Consider the following 22,500-nt stretch of genomic DNA (forward strand, 5'->3'; position numbering starts at 1 on the left):
TGAATGATTTGTCTTATAATCTACATGAAAAAAAAAATAGTTTTTCCAATTTTATAAATAGTGGTCCACGTGATAATCCTATGGAGTTGTGTAAAAAATTGAAGAAAGCTGTAGAATATAAAGAGAGGGTAATTGATATAAATAAAGAGAAGGATTTTGTTTTGCTTGGTATATCCAAAACGTGTGTAAAAAAATGTAATACATGTTCAGGTGATAATGTGACGAAAGATATAGACAAATGTGTTGAAGATGAAGAGAAAAGCAAAGAAGGTGTAATATTAAATTATATGAAAAAGGATATATTATTTTATAATACTTTTAATAGAAATAATAATGATCCGAATAGAAAAGAAAAACCAAAAGAATGTGATAAATATAATAAGGATGATGTTCATGTCCTTTGTGATCATGATCATTTTTCTCACAGTAAAAGTTCTCATACAACCAAAAATTCAAACACTAAATTATATAATGTAAAGGAAAAACATATACATATAAATAAGGTATACAATAATGTATACTTTGTGGAGGGGCAAGAAAAATTATATTCCCCTTCTATAAAAGAGGAGACCCAATTTTATATACAAAATGATTATAAACATGATGATAATGTTAAAATGTTATCATATAACTATTATAATGATATGGTATATAAAAATTCAAAAGGTATGATTGACTCTTTATCTACACAACATGCTTTTAAGGGAGAGGAAACTGTGATAAATATAAATAAGCTGCGTAGACGTTTTAGTATAATGAATAGAAAAGTATATAGTGATTCTGTTTTATATTTTTATGGAGCACCATGGTGGCTTAATAAAATTAGAAGGGGCCAAAAAATAGGCCAAGAAAAAAAACACAAAAAAAAAGATGAAAATAAAAAAAAAAATAAAAAAAATAAAAATAAAAATAATAATAATAGTAACAATATTAATAACAAGCATGGAAGAGTTATCCAATATACTGATGAAAAAATCCAAAATGATTATTGTAAAAATAAAGAGTCATCAAAAAGGGGGAATCATAAAATGATGAGGAAGGAAAAAAACTTGAATTCTTCACTTTTATCAATTAATGGCAAATGTTATAATAAATGGAAAAAAAATTATAATAAAACAAGAAAACCTAAAAATGAAGGTAGGAAAGGAGAAAAATATATTTACTGTTATGAGAATATTAAAATATTAGAAGATATAAAAGATAGGTTTTTTAATGATCATAAGCGTAATAATATATTAAATGAAGAGAATTTTATTAAAGAGCATCAAATTAATGGTAGAAATAAGGAACATGTGAATGAAAAAAACAAAGAAGAAGATACTTTTAACATAAGTAAAGAGAATACAAAAGAAGGAAGTTACATTATAACACATAAAAATAAAAGGAACATGGACAATATAAAAATAGGACGATATGACAATATCAATGATAAAAAAGAATTTAGTTCTAACATTTTATATAAATGTGTTAAAAAAAATGATAAAATAAATAAATCACAAACGAGTCTTTTTTTTGAATTTATGAAAGGGAAAGGGGATCAAAAACATAATGTTATAAAAAAAGAGGATGTATTTATTAAAACGTTTAGAACAAATAAAAGTCCAACCGAATTAACAAAAAAAATTTCGGATTACAAATGCAACTTGTTATATACTAGTTTAGATAGAATCCATAAAAATGTTTCTATATATAATGAAAGAATAGAAAGGACAAAGCATGTACCACAGAAAAAGAATGATAACATAGATATTCGCGGGATATACAAATCCTACAATTTTTTTAAAAGCATGAATATGATGAATAGTTTATCAAAATGTTATCATACCAAAACTTGTGACTACTCTAATTATGATTTTATGAAAAATAAGATGAGTAAAAAGGCTCAGAATAAGTTGGTTTCTAAGTGTATAAGTAAATATAAAAAAAAAGCGATTAAGAAGAAAGAAAGGAAGGAAACAACAACAACAAAAAAAAAATATATATATAGAAAGAATGAAATATCGATATCGTTTGATGGAAACGTATTTGGACATGAAAATAGGAAGAGAACAAAAGAGAACAATAAAAGTAAAGAAAGTGCATATACTTCGAAGAGTAGGAAAAATAATAAAATAAAAGGAGAAGAAAAGAAAACAAAACGTTCCCTTTGTTCGTACAAATTAAGAAAAATGAAACATTTATGTGTTGAGAATAAGATGCACATAAAAAAAAATGTACGCCAAATAATAAAAAAAAAAAAAAAAAATATATATAAGACCATAAAATGTTTGAACAGTTATAAGACTTTGATAGACCAGGTGAACGTAAAAGGGGATGAAGAGCATAAATTAAGTAACCATGTTAATAACAAAAAAAAAAAAAAAAAAAACTGTATTAATGAAAATAATGATGATAATAATAATGATAATTATAATGATAATAATGATGATAATAATAATGATAATTATAATGATAATAATAATGATAATTATAATGATAATAATAATGATCATAATGATCATAATAATAATGATAATAATAATGATCTTAATAATGATCATCGTAATGATAATAATCAAAGGGAACATAGTTGTGAGGAAATAAACATACAGAACGTGGAACAAAAATGCGAAGGAGAAAAATATGAAGGAAAAAGAAAAAACAAATATACATATTATAATAATTACTATAAAATAAATGGAAAAAATGAGATACATGATGATTATAATATAAAGAGCCATGGAAGTAGAATTAATTATAATATTTTTAATATAAAAGATAATAAACATAATAATAATGATAAAGGAGAAAAAAGTTGTGAATTAAAAAAATGTTCAATTCCTTATGTAAAGGAAAAATATAATTTAGAAAATAATACATATGAGATAATAGGATTAATATATTATGGTGATAAATCTCAAGTGTATAAATGTATAAATATGAATAACAAAAGAGTATATGCTATGAAAGTAGTATTAAAAGAGTGTAATGAAATATTTGTGGATAATTTTATAAAAAAATATTTATTTTTAAAAAATAATCCTCACAAAAATATTATATCTATATATGATATATTTTGTAATAACAATTATATCTGTATAATAATGGATTATTGTGAAGGGTCTACATTATTAGATTATTTTATGTCTTTAGTACCTGGTTCTTTGGATGTATATGAAATAAAAAAGATAATGAAAAACATCTTCATAGCTTTAGATTTCTTTCATTCTAATAATATTATTCATAGAGATATTAAATTAGAGAATATTATGTTTAAAAATAAAAAAAGGAAAAAAAAACGTTTTAATTATGAAAAATATGGTAGTTTTTTGTTTAATAATCATGAGGAAATTTCATTCTCAACATCTTGTAGTAACCTTCATAAGAAAGACCTTCAATTGAGAGGAATGGATACTATTGGGAAAAAAATTATGGGAGGAAAGAAGTTTATTAGAAATCTATATAATGAGAAACATAAGAATTTAAATATTTTTCAGAAAAATTGTTCACACATATTATTAAAAAAAAATACTAAGAAGAATATATTATCGAATGATATTCAATTGAAGAGCCCAAAATGTTATATAAAATATAATAATAATATGGATACATTATTTAATTATGAAGATGATAGTAATTGGTCATATAATTCATCTATATGTTATGATATAATACAAGTGAGTGACGAAGAAGAATATGATAATGTAAATATAAAAGATAAATTATATGAATATAATATGTGTACTGATTCATCAAGATATGAGAGAATTGTAAATTATGAAAATTCAATACATTCTCATAATCCATATGGTACCAATTCAAAATATGAAACCTTTTGTGACGACGCATTTCCTTCTCAGATTTGTTCCATTCATAATTATAATAAAAAAGGTGGACGTTATAATTTTAGTAAATTATATAAAAATAAAAAAAATATGAAAAGTAATATGAATCCATCATTTAGTGATTTATGTATAATAGATATGGATATGATCGAAATTGTTTCAAAAACAAAATTTCCTGGAATAAACAAATCAAAAATTATATGTGGAACTCCACCATATATGCCACCAGAATCATTTGATGGTATTGTTTCACCGGGGAATGACATATGGGCATGTGGTGTTATTTTATATGTATTAATGGATGGACGCTTCCCATATGAAATTAATAATTATATGCCTATTCATTTAAAAAAAAAAATATTAATGGAAAACAAACCAAAATTTGAACCTTTCATATGGAAACAACATACGGATCTTTTAGATCTATGCCTAAGGTTATTAGATCCTAACCCTTGGACAAGAATACAAAATGCTCGAGAAGCCTTAATACATTATTCTTTTAGAGATTTGATATAAAACAGCATGGTATACCTATAAAATATATATACTAACATTTTTATATGTATACATTTTTATTGTTTTAATAAAAATATTATATATATAAAGGTGGAGACAGAGAGAATGGTTTTTGTATATTCAACTATATTTTTTGTTAACATTTATTATTGTGGAAAAAAAAAAAAATATATATGTATATTTATTTATTCTTTTATGTTTTATATTTTAAAGTGTCAACATAACAACGTTATAAAAGCATAACATGTTAATTTATTAGAAAATATTAAATATTTAACAAAAAAAAAAAATAAAATAAATAAAATAATATAATATGATATGATATATTTAAATGAATAGGATTAATATGTAGAATATATGCATTATTTATTATCAAAAAAAGTATTTATAAAACATGTGAACAAAAAACAATTAACATAAAGGAAAATATAAATAAATAAATAAATATATAAATATATATATATATGTATCTTCTTGCTTTTCATATTTCAAATAGATAAGTAGTTTGCAAATTTATTTAATTCGTCATTAACAGCCTTCATCTGATTAGAAAATAAAAATAAATAAAAAATATATATATATATAAATATATATATATATATATATATATACTTATATGTGTATGTGTTTCTTTTTTGTTTCATTTTTTTAATTACATCAGGGCAATCCTTAATGTTCTTTATCAACTTGGAATATTGATCCAGTACATCTAAAAGAAAGAGAAACAATGTTGTATATATATATATATATATATATATATATATAACTTGGAGAGATCTATATTTGAAAAATATGTTTATATGTTTTAATTAATCAAATGTGTAAATATATATTTATTTATATAACCTTGTAATTGAATATTTTCCTTTTGAACATATATAAGCGATGAATTCAAGGCATTTAGTTTCTTATCCTATCAAAAAAAAAAAAAAAAAAAAAAAAAAAAATATATATATATATATATATATATATTTATTTATTAATTTATTCATGATACATATCAATATATTAATTACCAGTTCTTCATTCACTAAGTCTTTGTTTTTTTCTAAGAGACTTATATTTTGTGCTTTGAGCATTTCATTTTGTTGATATAATTGAAAATTTGCATCCTATAGAAAAATTGTTACCATATTAAAATAAATAAAATTATTGATACAAGACAGAGGGAAACATGGACTTTTAGTCATACATATTCATTTATTTGTATTTATATCATACCACGGCTTCGTTATACTTTTTAGAAATTATACTTCTTTCTTTATTTAAGTTTTTATGATCTTCTATTAATTTTATAATAAACATTTCTTGGTTTCTTGTAAGTCCCCCAAGTTTCTACATCCAAAAAAAACGGAATCAAATATAATGCAAATGAATAAATAAATAAATACATACATACATATATATACATATATATACATATTATGATATTCATTTGAGTTTTTCTTTTTTTTTTGCAATACATTTATGTTAGAATCGTCGTATAACATTTCTAAAGATTGTCTCAAAGGTTCCTTTCCAGAATTTCTTAAAAAAGTAAAAAAAAACATATATTTATAATATATATATATATATATATATATATATATTTATTTATTTATTTTTTTTTTCAATTCTTACATTAGGGAATATTCTAAGGATTTCATATTTAACCATTCGTTTTCATAAAATTGTGATTTTTTATTCTCAGAATTTACGTAGGCTGCCTATATAATGTATGTGTACAAAGAAAAATTAGATGATGCATAGGTAAATTTTTTTAATATATATATATATATATATATTTTTATTACCTGTGTTTCTAGTGCTTTTTTATATTCTAATTCTATATTTTTTTTATTTTCTAAAAACCTTAGTAAGAATTTTTTTTCATTTTCTAAATTTCTTATCTTGTGTAATAGTCTTTCAATGGAAATTTCTTTGGTAATAGTATCGCGGTCTTCAAAATAAAATAAAAAAAAAAAAAAAATTGTAAACATATAATATATACATTATATATATAGGATAATTATACAAATTATACATTTTTCTTATTTTATTCCTTTTTATCTTGTACATATATATTTTTATTATCTTATGAAATATGATACATATAAAAAAAAAAAAACATTAATATTCATCATATATATAATAGTTCATGATTTACCAATATGGTTACATTTCTCTTTCATATTATTATCCGTAAGTATTACTTTTTCATCATGTAAATTATTTGTTATTATATTTTTCTTTAATTCTTGAGGTATTTGTAATTGAGATAAATTATCATTGAATTTATCATTATGTTCGTTCGTAAAATGTGAAATTATTTTTTGTTCATTTGATGAAAAAGGAAATTTATTAAAATCACGAATTTGAAATGTATTAATCATCTTATAAGATTAAATAACAGAAGAAAAAAAAAAAAAAAAAAAAAAAAAATACAGTAATAAATAGAGAAAAGACGTTTGATATATTTCCAGTATAAAAATAGAATAATAAATTATTATATTTTATTTTTTTTGTTAAATTCTAGACATTAAAAATGAAGGGGTTTTATTTAAAAGATAAATATAAATTAAAAAATAAAATAAATAAATATATACATATATATTAAAATATAAAATAATTTTATATTTAAGATGTCTACTAATTTGCTATTAAAATAATCTATATATATGATGTTATTCTTATTTGTGGTTGTATTCAAAATATTCGTTCAATACTATAACAATTCTTTTTTAATGTTTTCTTATTTTATTTGGTTAATGAATTAAAGCTTTAAAATGTCTTTATGTATAAATATTAATATAAATTAATATATTATCTATGTTTATCTATTCTTTTCTATACTGATATATATATATATATATATATATATTTTATTTTATTTTTTGTGAGCTAGCTTTTAACATATAATAATAAAGGGGAATTTTTTTTTTCCTAGTTTTTTTTTTTTTTTTTTTTTTTTTTTATGAACAGGTAAGGTTTTTTTTTTTTTTTTTTTTTTTCTTTTCCTTTGTGTGTGTGCATGGGTGCTTTAATACTATTATAGGTAAAAAGAAACCTTTATTTATTTATTTATTTATTTATTTTTTTTTTTTACAATTAATATATAAATTTATTTTCAATGGGAAAATATAGATTATATGTGTATTATTTAGATTTGCCTTATTTTTATAAAAAATTTATTTTAAAGTTGTAGAAAATAAAAAATAATTCTTGAATAAATACAACAATCTTTCTATAAATTTTTTTTTTTTTTTTCAAATTTTGGAAAATAATGAGAACTAGAACAAAATAAATATTTCTTCACATTGTGTAATAATATCATTTATAGAGGTGGGGACAAAAGAGAATATAAAATAATAATAAATAAAGGGAGAAATGTTACATATATATTATTCATATTTATTTCATCTAAGTATTATTATTAAAATTTTACATATATATCATGAATATATTAATTTGTATACACCTAAATAAAGATATTATTAAAATGTTAACTATTTTAATGAAATCTTTAAAAAAAAAAAAAATAATAAAAATAAAAAAAAAATAATGTGATATATGAAAATAATACTAAATATTCATACAAGTTCCTTGAAGTATTGAATTTGTAAATTGGGGATTTTTTTTTTTTTTCTTATTTTCATTATATATTATATATATATATATATATAATATAAGATAAATATATCATTTTTTTTTTTTTTTTTACAATATAAATATGTATTTAGTCTCAATAAATATATATATATATATATATTTATTTATTTATATTTTTTCCCACACAATGTGGAAGAAGTATTAAATTAAAATTTTTATGTGTGAAAATATTCTTTAATTTTATTTTATATTATATTCTTAAAAAATCAATTTCAACTTTTCACATTTTATTCCGTAAAATTAAAATGAATTCCACCAAAGGTTTAACATATACATAATATATATTTATATATATATATATATGTATATATATATATATAAAATAAAAATAATAATATATAATATATTTTTATATTACATTATTATATTATATTATATTATATTATATTTTATTTTATTTTTTTAATATAGAACTTCATGTAGCTAAAATAAAAATGAGTTCACATTTTTCGTTAATTAAATATATTATATATATATATATATGCAAAATTGGTATTATATATAAATATAATATATAATTTGTTTCCTTTTTTTTAGTTTTTAAAATATAGATTTATAAATAATTTTTTTCTTTTTTTTAAGAATTATTTTGATTTACCATATATATTATTTAAAATCCCAAGTTAAAATTAAAAAAAAAAAGGAGTTTTTATTATAATATTATATATATTTATATATATATTTTAACTACTTTAATTTTAAAAGTGTGAGAGTAAGAAAATGAAAAAAAAAAAAAAAAAAAAAAAAAGGATTATTTTTTATTTATATATTATAATATATATAATATATTAATAATAAATAAAATAAACATGTAAATAAATATTATATATATATATCATAATATAGTATCATGAAATAATATATATTTATAAAAATATTATTATAATATATAGTTAATTATTATATTATATATTACATAATATTTATAATATATTATATATTGGATTATAGTTTTACCTATTGGGGGATCTTGGTTCTATAAAAAAATTTCAATTTTTTTTTACCCTTTATTTTTTTTTGTTCACTATATATATATATTGTTATATATAACATAATATATTAATAGTTTCATAATATTATATGTATATAGAAAGAAAAACATATATATATATATATATATATTGTTCATTATTTCTAAATATATATATTATTATATATATTATATAAAAAATATATTATTTTAGATTTACTCCTTTATATATAAATTAATATTTTTTATAGATTTCGATTTTTTCCTATTTACATAATTTTTAATTTTTTATAATTTTAATTTTTCTACATTATATATGTATTATATATATATATAAATAATCTATATATTTTTAAAATAATTCAATGTCATTTTATTAATTCAATTAAATACAAATTAATTTCTTATTTTCTTTAATTATATATATATATATTATAATATTTATAGAACCTATATTATAGATTTAATTTTTAATCTGTTAAAAGAAAAAAAGTACAAAAAATTATACATTTATTTACATATATATATATATATATATATATATATGTATAATTTTTAATCTTTTATTTTTAGAGGTATTTTATGTTATTTTTTATTTTACATATGTTGTTGTATAATTTTTTTTGTATATGCCCTTATATTGATTTTCTTTTTTTTTTTTAAATAATATAGTGTTTGCTTTAATAAAAAAAAGGAAATATCAGGATTTTATTGAATACATACATATATATATATATATATATATATATATATATATATATATATATATATAACTATTAGAATTCCCATAGATGAATATATAAACATATAATAATATTATATCTATAATATTTATATTTTTATTATACATACATACTGAATATATTTTAAAGTTACGAATAATGAATGCTTTTTTTTTTTTTTTTTTTTTGTTGCTTTAAATAAATGGTAATCATAAATGAAATTAGTCTAGAGCTAAAATGAAAATTAAAGAAAATATAAAAAGTATATAATAATAAATGTGTTATAATATTTAAAATAAAACAAAAAAAAAAAAAAAAAAAAAAAAAAAAGTAAATTACAATAATTTATTCTATAAAGTTCAGAATGTTGGAATTATTACGTAATGCTTATAATAAATGTAAAGAGTATATTTTGGGCTTATCGAAAAAATCACAAATATATAAAATAAATATATTAAATTATTGTTTATTATTTTCGTTTTTTTTATTTTATGCATCATATTTTTTTTTTATAAATGGAATAATAAATCCAGCAGTAAAAATTGTTTTCCATGGAAGTAAGTACCTTATATGAAAAAATGAAAGTGTATCCATAAAAGAAGATATACACAAAGGTGTATATATATATATATATATATATATATATATATATATGTATGTATGTATGTATTTATTTATTTATTTATTATTTATATATATATTTTCTTTATATTTTCTTTAAGGTATTATTGAGGACAAAACCAAAGTTTACGAGAACTCGATAATTGAATCAATATGGCTATTGTTTACCAAGGGAAGTTATTTTAATATGGCCATGCTTCTATTCTTTTCTATTATAATACCGTTTCTCAAGTTACTTATGGTTAGTGATAACTTTTATAGTTTTATCGTATTATATAAAATGAATAAAAAACGAGAAGAGGAAAAGAGAAGGAGACGAAGAAGAATACGTGCACGAGAATATAACAATGCTAAATATAACAAGAATAGATATAAAATGAATAAATATAATAGAAATAAGAATATTAATGATATATACAAGGATGATATATATTATAGTGAAAATATTTTTAAGAATGATGAGATAAATTATATTAATACAATAAATGAGAATGAAGAATTTATTTTAAAGAAATTTAAAATTTTAAATTTCATATCGCGTTTTCAATTTGTTGATGTATTTATATCTTTATTTATAGTATCATCATTAAATTTATATTTATTAGAGGCAAGGATGTTAAATGGTGCATATTATTTTTTGAATTATTGTATGTTATCAACAATATCATCTTTTTTGTTATTTAGTTTTACTTCTTTAAAAATACATATATTTAAAAATGGAAATATTAAGATATCTGCATGTCTCAATGAATCAAATCTAGAGGTTACTACAAGCGGTCCCCTTTCAACAAAAGATCTTGTCGAAGAAGAAGGACATGCACAAATAAATAATCTAATTATTAATGATAAGAATATGACTAGTGGTGTTGTTAATGATTTTTCAGGTAATGGAAACAATGTCGAATTAACAGACGACCTTAAGAGTGGCGAACCCCAAAACAGAGATGATATACAAACTGAAGAAACAAAAAAAGAAAAAATGAATACTAGAACTCATAATGATGAAGATAATACAAAAAAAAAAAATATAAAGGATAAAAAGAAAGCTAACGGTGATGATAAAGTAATACAAAAATGTATTGATAATGAAAGGAAAAAAAAACAAAATGGTATGATTCAAAGTGTAAACGATGGTGATAAAAATAGTAATTTTAATAATAACAATAATAATAATATTAATGGTGATAGTAATAATAATAATATTAATGGTGATAGTAATAATAATAATATTAATGGTGATAGTAATAATAATAATATTAATGGTGATAGTAATAATAATAATATTAATGGTGATAGTAATAATAATAATATTAATGGTGATAGTAATAATAATAATTATCATAATAATTATCATAATAATTATCGTAATAATTATCATAATAATTATCGTAATAATAATTGTAGGAATAATATTTTAGAACAAAATAAATGTGATAAAAATGTTTTGTGTTATAATAATATATATAATACAATGAAAGATAATGATACTTATATATATTTAAAAAAGAATAAATTTAATTCGTTATTAAAAAGTAATTGTATCAAAACTAATTTTAATATGATAAAGATAGGTTATGTAATATTTTTATTTGTGTTATTATGTTTATGTATATATTTAATAACAGGAGTAGAATGCAGTTTATTTGGTATATATATATATTTGAGTTATTTTAATTTTAATATTGAAGGAATATTAATTGATTATATGGATATGTTAAATATTTTAAAATTAAAAATAAAGAAAGGATATATCTATCCTTTTTTTGTTATGTTACCATTTATTTTCCCTGTAATAATATCTATGTGTTTCTTTTTAAGTGTATTTTTTTTAAATATGTATTATGAAAGCTTTTCAAAGTTATATAAAAAGATCAGTGAACTAAAGAATGAATTCATAAACTCCTCAGAAAATGACAATGTGAACGAAAGAATATTGGTATCCGAAACTTCTAATCATTTATGTTTAAATGAAAGTAACGATAAAGTATCTAATACATCAGATGATTTTTTATCAAGAAATAATAGCAACATATCTAGTTCAAAAAGTGAAATGATAAATTCAAATTTTGTATTTAATAAACTTTTGAATTTTTATTTTTCATTTGCAGTTTTCTTTTCTTATTTAGGTTCTGCATTTTTACATATATCCTTAGGTGAAATTATATGTATCGCATTATTAACATTTTATCAAATTGTAAAGCATACCAATAATTTGAATATCACAATTTTACTTAAGAGTGAGAAAATTAAATTTTGTAAATTCCTTTTGTTTATATTATATGGGTTGTTATGCTTTTCCATAAATTTGTATGTAAACCAATGGGAGGAATATATAACGAAATTAAAAAGGTTAAAAAGACGTATTTTATTGTTTGAAAAAAATAAATTTAGTGAGATTGTGGATCTGAATACTCAAAAGGGTGATGGTGACCATTTTGATGAAACACAAATATTTTCCATATTTTTTTCTTTTTTAATAAAAAAAAATGAGGGTTCAAAAATGAGGGATAATGATATGAATAGTGATAGCGAAGACAGTATATATGATGCTTATGAGCAGCAGATACAATTACACCATGGTGATAATATGGTCAATGGTATGTTGATGATGAGAAGGATATCGATGCAAAATTTAGAGGACGACGAAACCCAAGTTGAATATATAAATAGGGAGATCCATACGCAAGGTGATTTACATGTACGAAGAACGAATCAAGGTATTTTAAGATTTAATATGAGAAGGGGCAAAAAAGGGTCCAATGAAAATATGGGTGTCCACCATGAGAGTGGTAATGTGGATGATGCGAATGGTATGAATAATGTGGATGATACGAATAATATGAATAATGTGGATGGTACGAATAATATGAATAATGTGGATGGTACGAATAATATGAATAATATGGATGGTAGGAATAATATGAATAATATAAATAGTGTGGATAATATGAACAATTTAAATAATAATGATGGTGAAGAAGAAGAAGAATGTGTGAACGATGTTTTAAATTATGATAATAATAATTATGCTATTAATGAAGATGCTGAGGAATATATAAAAAATACGTCAGGAGAACGAGCTGTTATTATTTGTTCTGAAAAAAGAATATATGAAAAGAACGGAAATGGTGATATAATAACTAGAAATTATAAAAATGAAGAACGATATATATATTTAAAAAAATGGATTCCTTTTAAATCTATGATATTGTCAAAATTAGAAAAGAGGAAAAGGAATAGAAAAGAGGCATATAATACTCCTAGAGTATTAATATTAATACATTCCTTTTTATTTATACTTATTGTTTTCATATTTTTAATGGTATTCTTTAAAAAAGAGCCTATTTTTCGTTTTAATATGCCATCAGTTAATAAGCGTTTAAATAATTTTTTTAAATCAACAAGTTTTCACGAAATTATACCAAATAGTGTAGGGAAATGTAAAACAAAAAAATATATAGCAAAAGAACCATGTTTTAATGTGGGTCATATATACCATGAAGAGAAGACATTTTATCATGCAACTCTTTTATTTTTACAAGGTTTAAGATCTGTAAAAATTATGAATATGAATTTTTATTATGAAAAAGGCATATATTATTTATCTTTGGATGGATATTTTAAACATATTATAGGTCCTCTCTTTCTTAAATTATGTTTAGGTACAAACTTTTGTCCCATAAGTACATATGCATTTTTAGTAGGAAGTAAACCAACTTTCTCAGTAAATGTTGCTGTTCAATGTAATAATAAAAAACCACCATATTATATGACGGATATTATTGTAAAAGATTTAAAAATTACAAAAATAGAAATAGTTAAACATTCAGATGTTATCGATAATGTGGATATTAAATTAGATGATGTACAAGATAGAGTACAAGAAAAGGTTAATGCCATGTTAGAAGCAAAAAAAAAAATTATCGTCTGGAAAAATCAAAAGTATCATTTGGAGGGTTTTCTCAATTATTTAATATCTAAAAATGCATTATCTGGGTTTTCCTGTGAACCCATAAATTATTGAACTTGACAAATTAAAACACGTTAAATGTATATATGTATATATATTATATATGTATATATTTATTTATATTTTTCTTACATTTCCATTTGGGTGAACATATATTCTTACCCTTTTCATAAATTGTTTTTTTTTTTTTTGATATTTATCAATAATATATTCAGTAAAAATATATTATTTCACATAATTTAATATTTTTTGGAATAACATATAAATGTCAATGTATATGTGTATATATATATATATATATATATATGTATATATTTTTTTTTCTTTTTCATATATTTATATGCGCCCATTTGTTTTTATCTATATATATATATATTTATATATCCGAATTTCTTTATATTGTTATATTCCGATTTGATTATATATAAAATTTTTTTTAATTCATAATTTTTTTTTTTTTTTTTTTCTTTTTTTTCATTTCCATGTGATTTATTTCAATCCGATATTATTTATATGTTATATATATATTATTCTATAATATGATAAAAGGATATTTTTTTTTCTTATTTGTATTTTTAGATTATAAATATAAAGATATTCTTATATATAGATTATATCTGCTTTTTTTTTTTTTTTTTTTTTTTTTTCTATTATTAATTTTTAAATTATCTACTTACGAATTTTTTAATTGTTGATATGGCCTTCATGAGTATATTATTATGCATGAAAGAAAAAAAAAAAAAAAAATATATATATGTATATAATATATATATATATATATATAATATACCAATTTTTATTATCTTATATTTTACATGCACTATAAATGCATAGAATTTTTCTTTTTTTTTTTTTTGATTTCTTCTCCCCAAATTTTTGGTTATTTATATAATATACGTATTATAAATATGTACATATAATATGTATATATTATAATGTGTAATTTTCCACATATATATATAAAATATATATATATATATATATATATTTTAATAATACTTGAACTTTTAAAATTAAATATATAAAAAGGAATCCAATTAATTTATGGTTATATTATTTGTTATTCACTAGAAAATTCTCTAGAATTTAATAAAACATATATAAATATAGAATATATTATATATATATTATATTTTTTTTTTTTTTTCCCTATTACCACATAATAATATTAATCTCATAAAACCAAATATTCATAATTAAAGAACTATAATGCTTTTAATTAAAAATAATATATAAATAAAAATATAAAAAATAATATATAAATAAATATATTATTAATCAGAATTGTAATTTTATATTTTTTATAAGTAAAGGTGATGTTCTTTTAAATGAGTCTTCTTTTAAACACAAAAAATGCAATATTTTTTTCTGGTATTTCTAGCTGTTTTAGCAAAAGGGTTTTTAAGAAATAAAGGTAAATATTAAATAAATATATATATATATAAATAAATATATATATATATATAATTATATATTTTATTCCTATATAAATGATTACATCATAATAAGATGGTACACCCCTTAGTCATTATGATATATATATATATATATATGTATGTATTTATTTATTTATTTATTTATTTTATTTCTTTTTTTTAAGAACACGCCAATTTAATAAACTCATACAATGACATTGTAGAAGATATAAATATTAAAAAGGAAGAGAAAAGTTCAAGTGAACCTCCTTTCATTCCTATAAAAAATAAGATAGATAATGTTCATACAAAAAATAACAATCAATATAATTTACATAATAATAAATCTAATAAAACACACCTTACTTATGGAACACATACTAGCTTTTTACAAAACTGCACCATCAATGATTGTGTAGATGTCGATAATAAAGATTCTGAAATTAATAATATAACAAAAGAAAAAGATGATAATAATAATAATAATGGAACTAAGCAAATTGAAGAGAAAAATAAAATCAATAAAAGCGATTTGCATAGACAAAATGAATTAAATTTACAAAGTGGAAAAAATGAACAAGACATAAATAAAAATGAAAAAGGAAAACAGGATATCTCTAATTCCAATGCAGAGAACAAAAAGGATGTAAAAGAAGGAGTGAAAGAATTAGAAGAAAAGAAAAAAGAAGAGAAAATTTCAGATGATCATAAAGTAGAGGAAAACAAAAAATCTGATGACCATAAAGTTGAGGAAAACAAAAAATCTGATGATCATAAAGTTGAGGAAAACAAAAAATCTGATGATCATAAAATAGAAGAAGTAAAAAAAGTAGAGGAACATGAAGAAGACGAAGAAGAGGATAAGAAAGAAAAAAAATCAGAAAACAAAAATAAAGATGAAAATAAAGATGAAAATGATGAAGATAATGATGAAATAAGTGATGAAGATGAAGTTGATGATGATGTTGAAGAAGATAAAAATGAAAATGATGATATTGATGATGATAAAAAGGAAACAGATAAAACACATTTGGAAGAAGAGGAAAATGAAATAATTGAAAAGGAATTTAGTGATAAGAAAAAGAATGGTAAAAATAAAGATACTAAGAAGGAAAAAAGTAAAGATACTGAGAAGGAAAAAAGTAAAGATATAGAGAAGGAAAAAAGTAAAGATAAAGAGAAGGAAAAAAGTAAAGATAAAGAGAAGGAAAAAGGTAAAGATAAAGAGAAGGAAAAAAGTAAAGATATTGAGAAGGAAAAAGAAAAAGATAAAGATATAGAGAAGGAAAAAAGTAAAGATACTGCGAAGGAAAAAGAAAAAGATAAAGATATAGAGAAAGAAAAAAGCAAAGATATGGAAAAATTAAAGAATAAACAAAATGATGAAAAAAAGAAAGACGATAACGAAAAGAAAAAAAATGATAAACAAGATATACATGATGATAATGATGATGAAAATGATATGGAAGAAATAGAAGAAAATGATGACGAAGAAGATGAGGATGAAGACATGGAAAACAAAAAAAAAAAAAAAAAAGGAAAAAATGGAAATGAAAATGGAAATGAAAATGGAAGTGAAAATGGAAATGAAAATGGAAATGAAAATGGAAATGAAAATGAAAATAAAAATGAAAGTGAAAATGAAAATGAAAACGAAAATGAAAACGAAAATGGAAACGAAAATGAAAACGAAAAAGAAAACGAAAAAGATAAAAATATTAAAGAGATTGAAAATGTAACAAATGCAAACAAGGAAAACTATGAAAAAATAAATAAAAATTCTGAAATAACAATAACAAAATCAAATATAGATATATATAATAATAATAGGAATAATGATATTGATAAAGTAAATAACCATATATTCACAAATCAACAAAAAAAACACAATCTTCATAATGAACAAAATAAATTTAATGAAACATTAAATGTATCAACCAATCATAAAAATCATTATGAGGTAATAAAAAAAAAAAAAAAAAAAAAAAAAAATGAATTTTATTTTATTTTTTTCTAAAATGAAATATTATATTATTATATATATATATATATATATATATATGTTTCTTTTTAATAGGAGAAAAAGAAATATGAATCTAACATGTTCAACGTAGACAAAAGAATGCATAAAAATTTAACAAGCATGGATACAATACTTCACAATTTGAATGATAAATTAAGCCACCACAAAGATCTAAAAAATGTATTAAATGATAAAAAAAAAAAAAAAAATAAATAAATAAATAAATAAATAAATAAATATATATATATATATATATATATATATATATATATACCATATGTGTATTTTCATTCTTATTATTCTTTTTAGAGAGAATTAAAATTAAAATTTGAAGCCATGAGTAGAATCAAAGAATATAAAATATACAATGAGCTTATTCAAAAATCTGTGGAAATTTTGACACTTAGATTAACCAAGGTATAAAAAAAAAAAAAAAAGAAAAAAGAAAATGAGAATGTTAAATAATGTGACACACCCTATTTTAAAAATATATGTTATAATATATATATGTATATCTTGATTTTTATGTATAATATTTAGATTAACGACGAATTGAAAAAGTTAAAAGACATATCGGAAAATGCTTTACAAAAATATATAAACGAGAAAGGTAATAATAAGACTAATTAGGAAATATATATATTATATATATATATATATATATATATATATATATATGTATATATTTAAATTTATATTTATTTATGTTCCTAATGAAATATCTTCATTTATCTTCCTTAAAGGTTATGGATTGATGAAACATTATAATTTCCCAGAATATAACGTAATAAAACAAAAATGAAAAGTGTATAAATATATAAATATATAAATATATATATATATATATATATTAATGTGTGATATACCTTTATAGGGATATATTTTAGTGACATTTTTTTTTTTTTTTTTTTTTTTTTTTTTTTTTTTTGTAATTTGTAGAAACTTGAGGAAGAAAAGATCATGAAAAGAAGCAAAATAAGTATACAATAAAACTTTCCTAAAAAGGAAAATAAGAAATATATACATACATATATATATATATATATATATATATATGAATTAACATTTGTATATGTTTCCAATATTATGGGAATATTTATTTTATTTTTATTTTGTTATAGCTTGGAATGAAAAAAAAAGCCATCATCTCTATTGTCCTATGGGTAAACAGGGAAAACACAATGATAAATAATATATATATATATATATATATATATATATATATTAGAAATTTATTAATGTGTATCGTTTATTTTCTCCTATTTTGTAGAATGTAATAAGGAGAGGTGTTATAACAGACCACGTGGTCCTACTCAATGCTACGTAAGAATTTAAAAAAGTTGAAATATATATATATATTTATTTATTTATATATTTTATATAATCTTATTTTTTTTTTTGCAGAAATTAGAACAAATAGGTAGAAATATTGAGACCATATGTGAACCTTTCATTAACGAACATAATGGAACCTGTCGACCCGTTAGTTATATATATATATATATATATATATATATATTTTTTTTTTTATAATGAAAGAGTTTCCTCACACATATTTATGATTCCAAATTTATATTACTTTTGTAATTACATATTTGTTATTTTACTTTTTTTAGGATTTTCATCACTGTGCCATAGCAGAACCTGAGAGAAATAAAAAATATTCAATATATGCAACGGTATCTATAAATATAAAAATATTTAAAAAAAAAAAAAAAGGAAACAAATAAGAAGAATATAAATATGTATATTAATAAATAATAAAATATACACCTATTTTTATATAAACTTTTCTTTTATATTATTAAATATTTTTTTTTCTAGGACGATGTACATTTTGTACCTTCCCAATTTGTTACTATAAAAGTAAGACATCATATTTTTCGATATTTAAATTGTTAAATTATTTAAAAGCTATATGATGAATAAATAAATGAATACATACATACATACATATATATATATATATATATATTATTTCTTTTAGGGATATAATTTACATGAATGTTTACAATTTTTGGTCGTCAAAAAGAATTCCACATGCGGGTAAATAAACCATATACATAAATATATGCTTAATTAAATGTTTATTATTTTATATTTTATATTTTTATATTTTATATTTTTATATTTTATATTTTTATCTTTTATATTTTAGACCCATGACAATTGAAAAAAACTTAATGGAGTCTGAAGAAATTTTAAAAGAGCCTGTTTTAAGCAAAGTTTTATATAACGAAATTTTATTTGAAAATATAAAAGTAAGGAAAATAAAATAAAGAGATATTTTTTGTTTATATCATTTTGTAGTAATAAATTGTTCTAATATTATTATCATAATGAAATTTTTTTCTTTTAATTTTTTGTTTTAATTTTTTGTTTTAATTTTTTGTTTTAATTTTTTGTTTTAATTTTTTGTTTTAATTTTTTGTTTTAATTTTTTGTTTTAATTTTTAATTTTTTTTTTTTAGATATCTACACCAGGAGAATATAATATATGTTTGGCTCAATTTTATCAAGACCCAGAGAAGGATGATATACTATCAGAAAATAGTTCAAATAAATATAAGAAAAAAAAGAAAAACGATATGAAAGTTTTAGGAATAGACACCATTGGTACGTTGTATGTATTACCGTTACATGAAAAACAAAAAACGGGATAACAATATGTATATATATATATATGCAAATGTATAAATCTACATATGCATATTGTCTTATTTATATCTTATTATATATATTTTTTTTTTTAGTATTTTTTTTAATTTTAATTTTTCATTATATTTAATATTTTATTTTTATGATTTTATTATATCACTATAAAAATAATATATATATATATACATAAATATGTGTATTTATTTTATTATATTTTGCTGTTTATCAACAAATTTTTGTTATTATGTTCCTTACATAAATAATAAAATTAAATTATGTTGGAACATACTACTAGTTATTTGATTCGCATAAAAATAATAATAAATAAAATAAAATAAAAAAAAATAATAAATAATATCTATATTTAATGCGATGATAATAATTATAATGGTAATATATAAAAAAGGAGGGGGAAAAAAAAAAAAAAAAAAAAAAAAAAACGAATGTGTGTGATTGAATATATTTAAAGAATCTTTCTTATTCCAATATGGTAAGAAAGCTATCTTGTAAAAAAAAAATATATGATATATAAAAAATGTAATATCATATATATATATATATATATATATATATATAAATGATGAAAAAAAAAAAAATAAAATAATAAAATAAATTAAATCAAAAATTAAAAAAATGGATAATCATTATTAAATTAAGCAATACATACATAATACATATATATATATATATATATATATATATATATATATATATATATTTATTTATTTATCTATTTATTTACGATAATATTAAAAACAACATATGTTTTTAAAACAAATGAATATTTATATATAAATATATGTATAAATTTTCTTATACGGCGAAAAAAATAAAATAATAAAAGAAAAAAAAGGGAAACACAATATATACACACATATATATATATATATATATATATATATTGGTGGATTCAGAAAAAAGGCTATAAAAATCATGTAAATAAAAAAAAAAAAAATTATTATATTTATTAAATAATTATTTATTCATTTATTTTATTATTACTGTGAATACAAAATTGGATAATTAATTATTTCTTATTACAAGAATGAATACTTGCAATTTTTATATAAAAATAAAATATAACAAAAAATTCATAAAAAATGTGCTCGCATAGTATATCATTCCCATATATGCACATATATATATATATATATATATATATATATGTGAATAAATATAAATGAATATATATAAGAATAAAATATATCAAAAAATATCATTCATTGTAGACTAAGATATTTTTATTATATATTTCATTTTAATATTTTCTTATATGTTTCATTTTCTTTATTATTATTATTATTATTATTATTTATTTTTTTATTTTTTTTTTTTATTTTTTTTTTTTTTTTTTTTTTTTTTTTTTTTTTTTTTTTTTTTTCGTTTCTATTAATTTATATTCTTCTACTTGGAAGAATACAATTTTTTGATGTCATCAATAAAAAAGGCATAATCTCTAAATACATGAAATCTTTTAATTTTAAAGGTGGGTGTAATATAATTAGAAATATCCCATACCTTTACAGTTAGATATATATGATTAATAATATTATATCCATTTAGATTTGTTTTTTTATATGCTTCTAACATTTTTTGTTTAACATAATTAACATATACATCTGAGTTAATTTGTTCATCATCAATAGCTTCTAAGAATTCTTCTTCTACTGTACCTACATCACTTATTATATTATCTTCTAACAAATGTTTTATAAATAATTCTTTGTCAATAGATACAACGGCTATAGGTCCGCTTAGTGTATCATCTGCATAAACAACACAATGATTAATAAATGGAATTTCTGAATAAAGACTATTTAACATATCTGTCTGAATATATTCGCCTTGTGCTAATTTTAATAATCCTTTTGATCTGTCTAAAAATGTTAAAGATCCGTTTTTATTTATTTGTACTATATCTCCTGTTTTAAAAAATTTATCTTCTGTAAAAGAGTTATCTGTAATATCTTTATGTACAAAATATCCATGAAATATACAATCTCCTTTTATTAATAATTCTCCTCTTGGTAAACTATCCTTTGCATTATATATTTCCCATGATTGTACCTTATATAATACATGTGGTGATATAGGTCCTCCGGTACTTTCAGGATCTTTATCTTTTCTATGTTG

The 22,500-nt window shown here is 19.4% G+C and overlaps 5 protein-coding genes across 5 annotated transcripts in view; 3 read left to right on the plus strand and 2 right to left on the minus strand.

Moving 5' to 3' along the window:
* Positions 1–4,340, plus strand: part of PF3D7_0214600 (serine/threonine protein kinase, putative) — a gene marked incomplete at both ends in the record, with an annotated part of 5,145 nt that extends 805 nt beyond the window's left edge. Inside the window, one exon of the mRNA XM_001349615.1 lies at positions 1–4,340. This exon is cut by the window's left edge and continues 805 nt beyond it. Within this exon, the coding sequence (XP_001349651.1) occupies positions 1–4,340 (4,340 nt within the window).
* Positions 4,341–4,828: 488 nt separating this feature from the next.
* PF3D7_0214700 (conserved Plasmodium protein, unknown function) lies at positions 4,829–6,712 on the minus strand (the record flags this gene model as incomplete). The annotated part of the gene is made up of 9 exons (XM_001349616.2): positions 4,829–4,882; positions 4,997–5,049; positions 5,187–5,253; positions 5,357–5,452; positions 5,562–5,675; positions 5,804–5,867; positions 5,961–6,046; positions 6,134–6,279; positions 6,487–6,712. 9 exons carry the CDS (start codon positions 6,710–6,712, stop codon positions 4,829–4,831), a joined length of 906 nt encoding a protein of 301 aa, XP_001349652.2.
* Positions 6,713–10,044: 3,332 nt separating this feature from the next.
* Positions 10,045–14,325, plus strand: PF3D7_0214800 (conserved Plasmodium membrane protein, unknown function; the record flags this gene model as incomplete). The annotated part of the gene is made up of 2 exons (XM_001349617.3): positions 10,045–10,237; positions 10,403–14,325. 2 exons carry the CDS (start codon positions 10,045–10,047, stop codon positions 14,323–14,325), a joined length of 4,116 nt encoding a protein of 1,371 aa, XP_001349653.1.
* A 1,299-nt stretch (positions 14,326–15,624) lies between these two features.
* On the plus strand, positions 15,625–20,372 carry PF3D7_0214900 (rhoptry neck protein 6; the record flags this gene model as incomplete). Its single annotated transcript, XM_001349618.2, has 15 exons — positions 15,625–15,685; positions 15,872–17,646; positions 17,764–17,889; positions 18,019–18,126; positions 18,250–18,319; positions 18,453–18,493; positions 18,649–18,688; positions 18,831–18,872; positions 18,980–19,032; positions 19,114–19,191; positions 19,326–19,388; positions 19,534–19,575; positions 19,697–19,755; positions 19,868–19,970; positions 20,181–20,372. 15 exons carry the CDS (start codon positions 15,625–15,627, stop codon positions 20,370–20,372), a joined length of 2,853 nt encoding a protein of 950 aa, XP_001349654.2.
* A 1,399-nt stretch (positions 20,373–21,771) lies between these two features.
* PF3D7_0215000 (acyl-CoA synthetase) overlaps positions 21,772–22,500 on the minus strand; it is a gene marked incomplete at both ends in the record, with an annotated part of 2,658 nt that continues 1,929 nt past the window's right edge. Inside the window, one exon of the mRNA XM_001349619.1 lies at positions 21,772–22,500. This exon is cut by the window's right edge and continues 1,929 nt beyond it. Within this exon, the coding sequence (XP_001349655.1) occupies positions 21,772–22,500 (729 nt within the window).

Source organism: Plasmodium falciparum (assembly GCF_000002765.6).
Source record: "Plasmodium falciparum 3D7 genome assembly, chromosome: 2".
NCBI classification, from domain to species: Eukaryota; Apicomplexa; class Aconoidasida; order Haemosporida; family Plasmodiidae; genus Plasmodium; species Plasmodium falciparum.